The 14,696-nt window shown below is 52.2% G+C and overlaps 7 protein-coding genes and 2 non-coding genes across 9 annotated transcripts; 5 read left to right on the top strand and 4 right to left on the bottom strand.

Moving 5' to 3' along the window:
* Nucleotides 1–174: 174 nt before the first annotated feature.
* Nucleotides 175–1,523, top strand: CC1G_06688 (hypothetical protein; the record flags this gene model as incomplete). The annotated part of the gene is made up of 5 exons (XM_001839423.2): nt 175–465; nt 523–791; nt 853–947; nt 1,042–1,367; nt 1,431–1,523. The coding sequence occupies 5 exons, from the start codon at nt 175–177 to the stop codon at nt 1,521–1,523; spliced, it is 1,074 nt and encodes a 357-aa protein (XP_001839475.2).
* A 357-nt stretch (nt 1,524–1,880) lies between these two features.
* CC1G_14539 (hypothetical protein) lies at nt 1,881–3,722 on the bottom strand (the record flags this gene model as incomplete). The annotated part of the gene is made up of 3 exons (XM_002911061.1): nt 1,881–2,699; nt 2,749–3,185; nt 3,251–3,722. The coding sequence occupies 3 exons, from the start codon at nt 3,720–3,722 to the stop codon at nt 1,881–1,883; spliced, it is 1,728 nt and encodes a 575-aa protein (XP_002911107.1).
* Nucleotides 3,723–4,430: 708 nt separating this feature from the next.
* Nucleotides 4,431–6,437, top strand: CC1G_06691 (hypothetical protein; the record flags this gene model as incomplete). The annotated part of the gene is made up of 4 exons (XM_001839426.1): nt 4,431–4,798; nt 4,853–5,424; nt 5,472–5,977; nt 6,033–6,437. 4 exons carry the CDS (start codon nt 4,431–4,433, stop codon nt 6,435–6,437), a joined length of 1,851 nt encoding a protein of 616 aa, XP_001839478.1.
* A 425-nt stretch (nt 6,438–6,862) lies between these two features.
* CC1G_06692 (hypothetical protein) lies at nt 6,863–7,234 on the bottom strand (the record flags this gene model as incomplete). Its single annotated transcript, XM_001839427.1, has 2 exons — nt 6,863–6,909; nt 6,967–7,234. 2 exons carry the CDS (start codon nt 7,232–7,234, stop codon nt 6,863–6,865), a joined length of 315 nt encoding a protein of 104 aa, XP_001839479.1.
* A 1,630-nt stretch (nt 7,235–8,864) lies between these two features.
* On the bottom strand, nt 8,865–8,950 carry CC1G_20106. Its single transcript has one exon. It is a non-coding gene; the product is annotated as a tRNA-Gly (tRNA).
* Nucleotides 8,951–9,404: 454 nt separating this feature from the next.
* On the top strand, nt 9,405–10,376 carry CC1G_06693 (hypothetical protein; the record flags this gene model as incomplete). Its single annotated transcript, XM_001839428.1, has 1 exon — nt 9,405–10,376. One exon carries the CDS (start codon nt 9,405–9,407, stop codon nt 10,374–10,376), a length of 972 nt encoding a protein of 323 aa, XP_001839480.1.
* A 446-nt stretch (nt 10,377–10,822) lies between these two features.
* CC1G_20105 lies at nt 10,823–10,908 on the top strand. The gene has a single exon. It is a non-coding gene; the product is annotated as a tRNA-Gly (tRNA).
* A 149-nt stretch (nt 10,909–11,057) lies between these two features.
* On the bottom strand, nt 11,058–11,624 carry CC1G_06694 (hypothetical protein; the record flags this gene model as incomplete). The annotated part of the gene is made up of 1 exon (XM_001839429.1): nt 11,058–11,624. One exon carries the CDS (start codon nt 11,622–11,624, stop codon nt 11,058–11,060), a length of 567 nt encoding a protein of 188 aa, XP_001839481.1.
* A 229-nt stretch (nt 11,625–11,853) lies between these two features.
* On the top strand, nt 11,854–12,781 carry CC1G_06695 (nuclear transcription factor Y; the record flags this gene model as incomplete). The annotated part of the gene is made up of 5 exons (XM_001839430.2): nt 11,854–12,021; nt 12,051–12,180; nt 12,241–12,452; nt 12,508–12,612; nt 12,668–12,781. 5 exons carry the CDS (start codon nt 11,854–11,856, stop codon nt 12,779–12,781), a joined length of 729 nt encoding a protein of 242 aa, XP_001839482.2.
* Between the last annotated feature and the right edge of the window lie 1,915 nt (nt 12,782–14,696).

Genomic DNA, 14,696 nt, shown 5'->3' with positions numbered 1-14,696 from the left:
GCCAGGTCTACATCAACGGAGGCAAGCAAGGGGGTGGAACGGGTTACTACAACCAGCGGTGGATCCAGTGACCACAGATTTCAGATTCGGATTCGGATTGAAGATTCAAAACATCCCCAAGTGAATCGATATCAATATCACATTCCAATAGCCCGGTTTTTTCTCTTGGTATAAATGATCACGGTGTTTGCGAGACCGGTCCAATGCGTCGTCAATATCCGACTCCCTGGTTCGATTCGAGCCCCTTTCCGCGCTTATAGACAGGCCGCAGCTGCAGCAGCTGCAGCTACTGTACTGGAACGACTTCCGCCTGTTTTCCCCATGTCGATATCGCCTTCAGCTGTTCCTGGACTCGCCAAAGTGCCGGTACCACGTCCATCTGCGAGCCTGGTCATTGTCAACCACCGGAACGAGGTTTTGTTGGTTCAGCGGAACCCCAAGGCGACGGCGTTTGGTGGATTCCATGTACGTCGTCCTTCTCGTACTCGTCCGGATGTTCCGAGGTGGCTGAGATGACGATAGGTGTTCCCTGGAGGGAATTACGACCAGAAGCAGGACAAATCGCTCGCCATAACCGCCATTCGCGAGACGTTTGAGGAGTCGGGGTTGTTGCTCGCTTCACCGTCCTCGGGCAACTCTACAGTGCCCGAATCTGTCCTCGATGAAGCACGTTTCGCCATCCATCAGCAGCGAAAGCTGTTTGAGGATTTCTTGTCGGAGAACAGCCTCACACCTGACATTGGCTCGCTATTACCTTTCACTAAATGGATAACCCCTGTTGGACCTCCGAAGTACGTCTCGTGTTAATGCTTGTCTGACCTAGCGCTGACGACAACAACGGAATATGATTAGGCGTTTCGAAACGCAGTTTTTCGTCACGTTCCTGCCGTCGGCATCGGTTTCTGGCTTCTCGTCTGGAGAGAAGAAAGAGAGGCTGCCTACTCCTGGTACGCTTCGTGCCTCGCTATCCCAGTCTTCTTTCCCCTGATGATCCTACGTCTCTATCTGTCGACGACATCGGGCTTCACCTTACATGAACAGATGGTGGTCAAGAAGTGATCGCAGCACGATTCGTCCATCCTTCCGAGGCTATCGCGGATTCGAAAGCTGGAAAGATCAACTTTATGCCTCCGCAGTTTTATATCCTTTCGACGCTGTCGGATATTCTGAAGGGGAACGAGAATACGGCTGAGCAACGCGCACAAGTGCAGGCGCTTTCGAGCAGTCCGTTTGGTGCGCTGACGATTAACCCGGTGGCGGTGGGCAAGGATGAGAAGGGGCGAACTATTCTCGGTTACGAGGGCGATGAAAGTCGGGGTGGGGTGAAGGGTCGTCTGCACCGGGCATATCTGAAGATGCCAAAGGGGGTACGTGTCATTCCTTTTGTTCTCGCTTTCTATCCTGAAGCGCTGTTCTGACTATGAGTGTAGGCTGCTCAGGAGATTACCTTGGTCAGAAACTTTGACATATTCAGGGATATCGACCCAAGTTTCTCCACTCCACTGCCGATTCCCCGGCTGTAATGTATCATCCACGCCATCCGTCTAACCACACATTTTGGTTGACGGGCCGTCTGTAATTTATTTAATACCGAACCCTATATACCACGATGGAATTGATTAGTCCAGACATTGGAAACTTACAAGCTTGATGAGGTTTGGTTTTGATGGCGCAGTAACATCATGCCTCTCGCATCGCCCCTGCTGGACAGAGGGAGCGGCTCGTTCTCCTCTGAGACAGCCTATACGTACTATGGATACAAACGGAAGTCGATGGCTAGAAGTACAGTGTAAGTCGTGTCATAGCGAAGCGAAGTATCGTGATCGTGGCTGCTGCATGGCACAAACAAAGAGTCCATGGGAGACTAAAGAACCACAACATTACCTATACGGATGTTGTCTTCCAGCAGCGCTACTTTGGCTGAGACGACGATGGGACCGCCGGGCATCATGGTTTGAGTGGAAGGGCCCTGCACTCGACCTCCTCGACAAACTGGGCTGCAGGAAATCACTCGAGAATGGATGAGAACACGGGCATCCTCCATCTGACCCTGCGTCGGAATCATCAGGCTCAAGAGCCTTGTGCGAGCGCTGCCGCGGACTTGGGAGACTGGGCAATCTGACAACTCTTTTTCCTGAAGACCGACTCCCACGCCGTAGCAAGCTCCTCCACTCCATGTCAGGAATCGATTCGGATTCGTTGGTGGAAGGACTCGAGTCGCATTCGGAGATGCAGTCCAGATCGCGAAGCGATGGACTGGTCGGCGAGTGGAACATTTCGCGGATGATGCGGTCCTGCGATCGATTTTCTTGGAGTCTCCTCGCGACGTCGGGCGATATCGTGCTGCGATAGTACGTCGAACTCGGAGGCGATGGAGGGAGATCATGGAATCCCAATAGAAGGGGTGCAGTGGGGTCGCGTTGCGAAGTGGGCGAATGGCTTTCGCACCGATACCGCATTATGGATGACAGTGGGGGATCCCAGTGGGCCTTGATGACCGACTCCAGTTGATCCCAGAGGAAGGCCTCCACGTCCTTCAGAATGGAAAGCTTTACGCCAACGCGAGGAGGTGTCCATGGATGAATGACACCATTTGTACCAGGGTATGCGTCGATGACATCCTCCTCCTTGTGTCTCCCAACGATGTGACAACAGAAGCAACACTGGTTGCTAGACCCGACAGCGATAAATCGATCTCGCTGGATAGAGAGCGTTTAGCGTTATTTATGAAAGAAGTTTGGCGCGTACCTTCTGCAACATCATGGCCAATTCCTCAACGTCGTTGATCTCAGCATCGTAGTTAACTGGATGGGGGGTGTTCCAGTGGGTAACGAGACCGAGTAATGTCGCTTCGGGATGTACACTGCCAGCGAATTTCTTTCCTTCGTCGTAGTCGCACAACGAACGAAGGAGACCTTGTGCATCCTCGGATGATGGGAATAGCTCGGAATCTTGGGCATCGCTGCGCCTTCCAGTTATAAAGTCACATATTTGAGACAATGGCAGTAAATCGTGTGCTACCGCCGATTGCTTGACGATGGCAACGTTGACCTTGTCTGCAGGAAGAGACATAATCTCTCCGACGTTCTTCTGGAGGTTGTGGACCGCATCGTGCCAAGATAACAGGCCTTCCAAAAAGCGAAGGACCTGGTTGGCCCGCGCTTCGTTTCCTTGCCATTGAACATCTAAGTAGCGGTGTTCAAAATCTGTAAGTCGAGTGACACGGTGTCATTGAAAGAATTTGACTCGCCGATCGTAACGTCCTCGATAAAGTGCTGTGGAAGGGAGACCGCAGAACAGCAGTTCCTAAGTTTCTCTTCGAGGAACGACCCGAGTGACGTCCTGAGAAGGAGTGTTTCAAGTACTCCCTCTCGGAGCAAGGTATGCAGCGCCATGCAATATTCATTGACCTTGATGGTGGAATCCTCCCAACCCGTGCTGGTCCCTGGCGACTCTTCGCTACTTTCAACTTCGTCAAGCGCCTCGTCCAGTTCGCCAATTAGTTGGCAGAGTAGCCGCGCCCAAGTTTGTAACGTGCGAGTGGAGAACTCCCACTTTCCCTCGCCTTCCGCGCTATGCAGGCTTGCGGATGGCTGAAGACTTGGGATATTGATAGCGTCGACCGCCAGTGTTGCAACCCGATCCGACTGGGATGGTTCCCAGTCCCAGAAGTACTGGTAAAAGGCGTCACCATCAACTGTCGAGAAAAGAGTTTCGTGCATGGAGAACCGCTCGATGAACTGAGGGAAACCAAGGACGAGGATGTAGTGATTTAGTCGAGACACTTGCGCCGGCTTTGAGAAGTCCGTGTGAACGAGCGCCGTCCAGATAAGCTTCGCTCTGGCGTGAAAACGGCTGCTGCACCCGGTTAACGCTGCATGTATGTTTCAGATAGTTGGTATCATACCCTCTGCTATCATCCAGCGTAGTCCTGAAGGGTACGGTATCGAAGTGAACTGGTTCTATACCGACCCCGATACCGGAATCCGAATCAAGAGGAGTTGCGTCTGTCGCAATGAGGATATCGGCATCCGTTGAAGTTATAGTGCCTGTGACTGCAGCCTTCTGCTCGCAAGTCAGAAGTGTGGCGATACTCTGTAGAATTGGAGGTGTGTAAGGATCGTTGGGTGTTTTGTGTCGTCTCCGGTCGAGATTTGAAAGTAGCGTTGTCAGTGATTGGATTCGTTGTTCAACCTGACTGAACTCGTCCACCACGGGGCTAGGTTCAGTCATCACAGTCATAGAAAGCGTCGAGCTCGTCAATCACAACGGTGGAGCTGGCGGTAGAGGTCTAAGCACACACACATCCGAACTTCTCGCATGAAGTCCTGATGTCACAGCCACAGACCAAACAGGCACAACCACTGCCAGGAGGGACCGCCTCTGTTTGATTCCCACCACCCTCTATGTTGTAAACCACTGGCATAGCGATGCCCACAGACTCTGAATCGAGCACCTCCGAATTTGAAGAGCTAGAAAGGAACATACAAACCGTTACTACCTTACTCCACAAAGGCAAATACTGCGGTGCTGAAGTGGGCATCCACGTAGGCAACCCGGATATCCCTCCAGTTCTGCGGCACCTCTCCAATTTGTTGACATGTGGAAGCCCGGCAGACAGGGACGCTAAGCAGGTTGTTGCGGTCACCGGCACCTTTTTGCCAGAAGACCCCCAGACTCCGAGCGCGATCCTAGTAGCGCAGAACCCCAGGGTTAATTCGACCGAACCGGGGTCAAGGATCGTCGTCTCAGTGGCCAAGCCGACGGCGGCTCAGCAGGATAACATGGTGGACCCTTCGTAAGTAGTATTTTTCGCTTTTCCTCGCCAACAAACTCGTAACACGGTTATCAGCGATTCCGACGACACCCCATCCCTGCCAAGCCAGTTTCACGCCCTCTGCAACGCCTTCAAGACCATGGGCGCTTTTGATCAAATCTGCCTCTTCGCCTTGCAGAGAAGCATTTACAAATTCTTGGATAGGTTCCTCTATTATCCCAGGATTTTCAACGGCCGTACAGGCGAAGAATTTTGGGAACCATTGTCAGAATGGGATCCACTGTCAGACGAGATCAAAACCCCTCGCACTGTCGCCCTTACCTCTTTGACACCAGAGGACGAATTTCTCCTCAAAGATGTTCCTCAGAATGAGAAGGCCTGGGAGCTCTCATCGGCTTCGGTAAAATCATTCGTGCTTCTGGTCCATGCGCAACTCTGCAAGATCGATCGTCATTGCCGCGTTTTGGAAGGCAAGATTCCATTTGGAGCTTCGCTCCACGCAGATGCCGCGACCTGCATGGATCAAATCAACGCGTCGTGCATCGTCCTTTTGGAACTTCATCGACACAAACTACTCGAGACTCTCCTCGTGGGAACATCATTGGCTAAGCTTTTAAATACGGAATTTGCTGGAAGGGGAGGCGCTGGTAAGTTCTTCTGCGAGTTCTCTAAATCATCTCTGACGATGCCCCAGTGCAGGGAGAGACGCCTGCCATGCGGCTCTACGGCTTTATAAAGAAGATCCTTGCCTGGCATTGGGCAGCTTATGAGCTTTACTACGGCAAACACTCGGTCTTCCCTGGATCGTACGAGACCGGCTTCGTCACTGCTTCTTACCGAAAACACGACCTACTTCCGCTTTACGACGTACAGCACAGACTCGATGGAAACGAACTCGGGGAGCTCGAGGACGTGGTCATGTCCGATCCTAACTGGGATGAGGCTGAAGTTGACCTGCAAACTTCGCAGCGGCTCGATGCTCTGCAACAACGCGCCCGACGGGGAAAACACGAGCGGTTCAAGACACAAGCACTCGAACACCTATACCGACAACTGGGGTCGCGCACAAGGTTTACCGGTACTCTCCACGCGGAGACAATTCTGATGGCAGTGGCAAAATACCAGGCGCAAGCCCATGGCGAACGTATCACGTATGGTGCGGATATAGACGACGCAAGCCTGGAGAACCTTTGTGCTCTTGTGAGTATATTCCTTACTGAAAGACCTCAGTGCCAGTCGGCTAATATTGTCATAGCTTCCAGGTTCCGAGGCGCCATGCGCCATCGGCGTGGGTAAGAAATGCTGCTACTGTTGCTGGCAGCTGGGAGAGCGTATTGGAGGCGTGAAACTTCCAGGGACGCATGGGATCCTGTTCCCCTGGACTCCACCACCCATAGGTGTCGACATTGCGCAGCTGCGAGACCTCGAACAGCACTTGTGGAAGAACTTGGGGGACCTATGCACTCGCCCTCTGAGCCGTCGACCAAGAGTAGTTCGACGACAGAGCTCTGGGGAGAGTATGGCGGACGATACGACCCTGGCTCCTCAGGTGCAGCCTCCGCCTGCCATTCGCTCAGATTCTCCCGAGCAGATGCCTCAGATGGAGCTGCCCGATCTGCAGCTCCGACGTCCTACCAAAGGGCGCAAACAACGTAACTAAGCCTGGAAATAACACCGACCAAGTCCTGTATTCAAATATTCAATTCCCATTCATGCTATCGTTGTACATTAGCTATCACCCGTTGTTTGTGCTGTTACCTGCTATCATGCACTTCGCTAATCACCTGCTCTGCACCCGTACTATACCCTTGTACACATATCGAAATCTATGTAACATTTGCGCTACGTCCGTAACTGAACCTTCGAATTCAAATTCAAATTCAAAGCTTACTTGGAGGCCTGAGGACCCCCCAGTAGACGAGTTCGATGGATCTAGGCTTCTGGATATACACCTCGGATTTCGGCAAATAGGAGAATATTGTACAGACACTTTGGCGATACAGACCACGTAGGTAGAGAGCCTCCATGTATATTTCATTTGATAAGCAATTTACGGTTGGTACTTTGATTGGGCCTCTCAGACACTTATGATGGCAAGCAGCACCTAACCGTGGCGGGTCCAGGGCAGTATCCTACAAGTAAATCCATCAGACCAACTCCAAAGCCCAAATCAGAGATATATCTCTTACCTGTGAGGGTTCTGCCGCTGGGGCACGAGGCAACAGGGCGGCATCTGCCACTGCCAAGAGATGTGGGGCAGCGCTTGAAGCAGCACCGGACGTCTGCGGGGTCGTTCGGGCAGTAGCCAGAGAAAGAACCGCCACCGCCGTTGGCGCAGGTGGAGGTGTGGAGGCAGGTACCAGGACCGACGCCGGGGATGTTGCAGGGGCCGTTGAGGGCGGCTTGGGCGACACCGAGGGTCAAGAAGATGGCGAAGAGGGATGTGGTAAACTTCATCTTTTAGGGTATGGGTTGGTAGATGTTATGTGGGTGCCAACCGTGGATTGGGTTTCTGAGCTCTTAGTCGACTTTCGTACGCTCTTTTATACATTCTGGCACTGTTCACCAAGCTTTTCAGCTCGGTCTCTATGATGAACGATGAAGTCACTTTACACAATGAGTGGGGCATACTGGGAGTTTCCTGCGGTGGCATCTCACAAGGAAGATTAGTTTACGATATCCTGGCGTCCTTTGGTATTTCCCATCCATAAAATGGAAGATAAACCTGAGATGTAGGGCCCCTGGCCCCAGAGCAACGCGCTCAGATCGCTCTCGCGGCAACTTCTCGGAGCTCTTGCATATGGAGATGGGGGGATCGACGGGCCTCGAAGAGATGCCTGTCAATGTCCATGTCAAGCCCAAGCGCTCCAGAACAAATGATTTTGAAGTTCAAGGCTTCGAAGTATGTAACACCCTTGATGGATAACGACTACACCGTCCATTTATGTCGACCAAAAGGCTATATAAGGGGATATGCGGTGCTTGGGTACGGTCAGACGGACTAGCAGTAGACGGTGTGGTCGTTACCCAACGTCTTCTATATGTCTGGGTATTTGATAGGCATCGACTGAACCCTGTCCTACTGTGGAGCATCAATTACTGTCAATGGACCGACTCGCCTCGAGCACCGCGCTTTCCCCGGTTGTCCTTTGGAAAGGTTAAACTGTGTGAGCCCGCTCGCCAACGAAAGGGAGCCTTCAATGCCTTGCAGCATTCTGGAATCCTCGCAGCCATGGACCTCGACCGCAGGTGTGAGTAATTGGGCACGTGTAAAACAGAACACACCGCGGCGTTTGTTCCAAGCATACACGAGCAGACAGCGGAGGGAACGACCGTCGGTTATCGATGGGCAAATTGACGTCCCAACTCCCACAGACTGAATAACTTGGGCGCTTAACTCCTCACTTTCAGCGATCCAGAGGTGCTAAGAAGGCCCACAGCCATTGAATATTAAACAAGAATTCTTCGCTTTCACCCTTGGCATATTGACGTGAATTCTAATCACATCCTCAAGGCCCTCCGTAAGGCTTTATCGTGGTGGGACGCTGACATGCTCTGAGCTTCAGTCATCGTGACCTGTCGACGAGGATTGGGCAACGGCGTTTTGGGGTCGGGACACCATATCAGTACTGTAACTCTTCATAGCTAAGAATGGCGCTGGTAGGACCCTTCAGCAGCCATTAAACAACGAAGACTTCTTCACCGGACATACCAGGTGTTCGAGCCGCCTGAGAAACCCCGAGGCTGGAGCTACTAGTATGGAGACGTCGTGACCAGTGAATGGGTGCTTCCATTGAGATAACAATAGGGATTATAATAGCCTTATGAGCTCGGGGAGCTAAATTGACCAACTTGAAGGTGTCCGAGGCAGGTGTCGTACGTAGGACGCCGAAAGATGGTGTAAGTACAACTGAATTGAAACCATCGGAATCCGAATCGTCGTTGAAGCGCTCATCTGCAAGTGTCAACCCACCATAGCCTACCATTGAATCTGCTGAGCGTCGCACATACCCCTTGAAATGGTTAAAAAGTGGTCGAAGTTGCCGCACATTTGACATAATAACAAAAGGTTATGGAAAAAGCTCAGTGCATCAAGGGGGAATCGAACCCCCGGCGGATCGAGTCAAGCTCGTAGAGTGGCAACGATCCAGGTTACCACTACCCCATTGATGCGACATAATTCGGCGCGTTGGGTGGTATCTCGAGGAGCACAGAACTGATGGACTTGAGGAGAGTCGAGATCAGATACGGCAGGCTACTAGCGAACTCGCGAGTTCGACCTCGAGCCCGGTGTTTATGTGTATGCTCCTGGACTCATGACAGACATTCCATCACCCATAGAGAATGGCGTAAATGCGGACGGCTGCATGCCTATGTGAGGCGATCAGCAAAGTGGCCAAAGGACCTCAGGCTCCTATAGTACCCGTCCACTCTGTTGTGAATGACCTGACAGCTCGTCAGTCGTGGATATTATCAGTGACTGCTCTTGCTTTCTCCCTTCGTAACGACTCGAGACCTTATTCAAGGAACCGTAGCTGAGAGTTTGGTGAGTGTCGGTTTGCATGTCCCACAGAAAAACCCTTTGAACTCAAAACCCTGAACACTAAACTTGACAGACACCTGCCACATGGGCTTCAAGTTCTCACCAGCGGCCGACATCCCGTCCGAGATTTGGATGCGCATCTTGGACTGGGCAACCACCCACGACGATGGATCGACAGCACTATCAGTGTCACAGGTATCGAAAGCCTTCTACGCGCTCGTTCAGCCGTATCGGTTTCGAACTGTCAAGATCGTAGGGTGGCGTAGCCTCCGTGCTTTTGAGGGGGAGTTCCATTCAGACAGGGTGGCACCGGGAGGAAGGGCCATTGAGAACCTCTACATTAAGATTCCTCCCATCCATCGGGACGTTTATGTGCCTATAGTAAGCGCGGAAGATGGCGATGATGACGACCTCACGTATGTGGACGAAGAAACGACAGACGACGGGGAGGGTGATACGGATGAAGACGGTGAACCGGATGATCTTGCGTCGGATGAAGCGGACGGCGATGGTAGCTCTGTATCGAGCACCGACTCTGACTACGAGTACCGTCTTGTGGATGAATCGGAGTGGGACAACGGTTCAGAGCCCATCGATCAAGCCAGCCTCGACGCATACCTTGCCAGCGCTCCAAGGCACGGTGACGGGTCATTCGAGGACCTCGCGCGGGTCCCCACGCGCATCGCGCAGGCCGAGCTCCAAGTCTACACCGCCATCCGCCGCATCCTCGTATCCTCGTCCCACTCCCTCAGGTTCATCCTCATGAGCCTTGCCACCGATAACTACATCTCCCTCACCGCCCTCTTTCCCGTCCTTCCGAAATTGGAGATTTTCTTGTTCAGCAGGTTTACCTTGGGGAAGTTCAGGTCTTTTAAGCCTGTCATTGATAAGGACCAGGGCGTGAAACCCAGTCCTTTCCCCCGGCTGCGCAGGGGGTTGCGGTTTGATCAGTTTGATGTTGATCGTTATCCAGATGAAGCTTCGACGTTGGATTTGGAGTCGAGCTTTTATGAAAGCAGCTCGGCATGGGAGGATGGGATCCATGGTCGACTGTAGGATATGATATGGATTCGACTTGGGTCTTAGGAATATACACGCGTACTTATCATGTGTCAGCTGAACTCGGAACCAGGGGACCAGCAGTTTACCCTTATCGTTTTCATCGCCGTGCCGGATATGTTGTAAACACGGTCAACGCATGGGCGCAACAGAGAGTCTAAGACACTGATGGGGGAAGGAATCCTCAGCCCCGACTAGGGGCGTTCCGCTATTTAAGCGCCAACTGCCAATGCAGCCCTCTTGATTCTGAAGCACCACGGCCCTATTTGGGCTTACGCTATGATTTTGGACTTCGAGTCTGACTCCGAATTTAAAGTAACTCTCGCTTCAGCCCGTCGTAAGCGCAGTTAATGCTGTGAGTAATTGCAGCAATAGCATGCCTTTGAGCGCTAGCTGTAGATCCCAAACCGAATCGAATGGGTCGAAACATGGCAGTTTGTATCGCATCAATGGGGTAGTGGTAACCTGGATCGTTGCCACTCTACGACCTTGACTCGATCCGCCGGGGGTTCGATTCCCCCTTGATGCATCCGTGGACCATTGGTAGTCTTTTTTGGTCTTTCCGATGCTTTCTGGATGCTTTCGGCTAATAACATTTCCTTCTTAATGTGAACAAAACATCAAGGGCAAGGAATGGCTGTTTTAGCGGCACGAACAGAAGCAAAGTATCCACATCTATTATCTTCGTCCCTTTTTCGATTTTACAAGCGTAAAGCCGTCCTCGTCTACCTCTGGTTCCTCCTTTGGTCGTGGTTCTGACGGTTGAAGGAGCTGGGGAACGTCTTCGTCCATCTCTTCGTCGCCATCGTCCTCTCCGTCATCACTTTCCCAATCTTCATCGTCACTCTGGTCCTTGGCCACGTATTCCACCTTCTTTCCTTTTGATTTCTCCGCCAATTCCTCGAACTTCAATACCCCCGCGTCCCTCCCTTCTCTCGTCTCATCCCACAGCTGAACCAAATCCCTCGCTACACTCTCTCCACTTCCATCTTCTATTGAAACCTCGAATTCGTCTGACATGATCTGGAGTAAAAGCTCTTCAATGTACTGGTCGTCGGGAGGCGGGGTTGTTGTTTCGAAGGTGTCAACGACGACCGAGGCCATCCAACTGCGCTTTTGTGCCGATTCAGGACCGCCCCATGATTCCTGTACAGCGATTTTGAGGGTTGGCCATATTGCCAGTCGCGCGATGACGCCTCTAGCGAAAAGAACTGAAGTTGCAGGCGGTTGGGAGGTGGAGGCCATTTTTTGTGGTTGCGGTGTTGGAGACTGATAAGATTTTGTGCGATGATTGAATTGATTTGAGATCTCGTGGGAAAGTGCGGGGTTAGGGTTTTCGAGGTTGGGCATGGAATTGATCTCTCCTCAACGATTGGTTGCTGGCATTCAACCCACCACAGAGTTTCCCGCTTGTGTTAGCGTGCTGCCGATAACTAAGCACACCTAAAGCGATCTACGCGCCAAACAACGAAACATGTCGCAACAGCCCTTTGTCCAGCCTGGGGAGCCCCTCAACGACTTTTTGCGCAATTTTTGGCAGCGACAGGTGGATGCGGCTGAGCAGGAGACACCGGATTATAGGCATCCGCCGCTGCCTTTGGCGAGGATCAAGAAGGTTATGAAGAGCGATCCTGATGTCAAGGTGAGCCCTCCGCGACGCTGATTGGCCAGAGATCTTTGACGAATCATCGTCCTCCTTTAGATGATTGCTGCAGACGGCAAGTCTTCACCTCGCTCCAAAACATAAAGCTTATTCCTTACTCCACCACAGCACCCATACTCTTCTGTAAAGCATGCGAAAGTCAGCATTCCCTCTCCCCTCGTCCCCCTCGTCTGAATCCAACTAAACCTCTTCACTTAGTCTTTATATCCGAAATAACCGCGAGGGCATTCATTATCGCCGACTCTAATAAACGCCGGACGCTGTCCCGCTCAGATATTGCCAAAGCGCTCAGCAAGTCTGACCAGTTTGACTTTTTGATCGACATTGTGCCGAGGGAGGAGATGTCTTTTCATGGCGCATCCTCTGCGAAGAAGCCGAGTAATCTCGTCACCAGGCCGCTGGATGATCCCGTATGTTGTCAACACCTCTCGCGTGCCAGGCAATGATACTCATCCTTCGTTGTAGAGGCATAGCCCGAGCGTGCTGACAGACGGTCAGTCGCCGCTGGACCTTGGGGACGACGGTTCGAACCACAGCAGAGGAGGTACGAGTCAGAATATCGTGGAGCAGGTACGTCACGTCTTTATTTAATTGGCGTCCGTCAGGCTTACTCGCTTCCCGTTAGCTTGAATCGCTATTGGCACAAGGGCCAGCCCCGGCGCACTCGATATTACACCAGACGTCAGCGACGCCCACGCCTCCCATAGACCACCACGTCCAGCAACACCCGCACCCGTGATAAGTGGCACCCTCGTGAGCGCCGCCGCGGGCGCGTCGCTCCAGCCTCCGGCAGTCTTCGTGTATAATCAATCTCCATGTCTGTTGGGTCAGTGATGGACTGCCAGAGGGTACAGGGGGGGGGGGGCGTGCGTTGGAAGAGCAGGGGCCCATGGACGGTTGGCGGTGGTCGAGGGCGTTTGAACGCGGACGTGTCAGGGACGCGTTGACGTGGGACCGGAGGCGTCTGGGCTGGACGGTGTCGACGTTTGCCCGAACAGTGCCCATACTCCTTTCTTGTCCTTTCGATTTCAAACGACAGAGAACGCTGACTCGACTCGGGCACGTATCAAGGCAACAAGGATCGTAGACCCATTGACAAACTTCAAAACATTTAATCGAACAACGTCCAAGATTCAATATTCAAGGCGAGCAAGCGCTTTTACTCCTCTTAACTTACCGTATCATATACCTTTCGGTTTTCTGGGATACACGGTCGTCCGTTTTCGGTTTCTCGTTCTCGTCTTTATTGTCGTTCGTAATACCCGTTCCCGTTGCCACTGCCACCTGCACCTCCATCCTTGCCATCATTTCCAACCCATTCCATACGCAACCTATTCCACCGACCTATAGTAGGCAACGCCATTTTCGCCTTCATTCTCGTATTCTCGTTAAGCATCCTATCCAATTTCCTACTGTTACTCGCCGTGTTGTAATCCTAATGATTCTGATCGCTTCATCGTATCCTTGCACGTTTGCAATCGTTCTCCAGCCACCACCAAGGCGGTCTAAGATCAGTTTCGACAGCGAGGTGGAGTTCCGCAACCTCCACTGGACTTGTCGAGGCGTAGTTGTTTGTTTTCACGTCCGCGGCAGAGGACAAAAAGGTCATGGAGTAAATCCACTCTTGGTGGGGCTGTTAGAGGCCAAGAACGTCTCGCGCTTTTTTGTACTCACCACACAGCCTTGCCACTACAACCTAAACTGTTGCCTCTGATTACAACGTGCCGATGGAGAGAAGACGAAGGATAAATAGTGATACATCGTATTCTAAAAGCCTGTCATACTAGCCTTTGAACGGCTTGTCGAACAAGAGGATCTCCCTGAAGCTCAGATAGTCTGTGTCGAGCTGCAGGAGACTGAATCTGAGTGGGTAGGGGGAAGAAGCGAGAATGTGTCGGGCGGTGGTGTAGACATGGGACTCTTGTCTGAGCGGGGCTCGAGCTCGTAGGGAGCCATGTGAGGTCTTCGAACGACCCGCCTGCTTGCCTTGGGAGGCTGACGAGGCTCAGATTATGCGCCGAGTCTGGCTGGATCGATGGGCTCTGGATTCATTACCGTCCCACTCCGATGCGGTAGAGTTCGTCGTCCGAGTCGGTGCCCCAGCCTGGCCCGTTGGCGTCGTCTGCTTCACTCGAGTCTTTCCAAACGGCGATTATGGATAACGGGCGCTTACTTAGATGCTTGCGCGTCATGTTGTTCGCTATCTGTTCATTTGGCTTCAATGGGCTAGTCATGCATGATCACATATCAAACCTTGCTGGGCCACGACGCTTAGCAAGGCGGCTGGCAATTACAACTTGCGCGCCGTGTCAAAGGCTTCGACAACAACAATTTGGGATCTTCGAACCATAGAAATTCGAGCCTTCCAAGTTCCCGCGGATCAATAGATCTCACTTCTCGGGCTTCAACGCCCTAGTAGGCAACTTCGAATAATTCAGTTATACACCACTTGTGCGCAGCGTCCTAGTACTACCAGCGTTTGCTTCGGGCATCCTGAAGCAATGTAATTGACTTCGCCGAGCTGATAAGATTTTATCCAACATCTCAACTGTCCAAGAAGCTCGTGCATTGGTCCACGATGCCAGATTGGAATCGCTGTCAAAAGCAAATGTCAAGGATGTAGTAGGCGAAGAAGTTTCTTCGCTGGCTGACTG

The sequence above is a fragment of the Coprinopsis cinerea genome (genome assembly GCF_000182895.1).
Source record: "Coprinopsis cinerea okayama7#130 chromosome 5 map unlocalized cont3.5, whole genome shotgun sequence".
In the NCBI taxonomy this organism is placed as follows: Eukaryota; Fungi; Basidiomycota; class Agaricomycetes; order Agaricales; family Psathyrellaceae; genus Coprinopsis; species Coprinopsis cinerea.
Note: the sequence above shows the minus strand (reverse complement) of the source record. Positions and strands in the feature narration are given on the sequence as shown.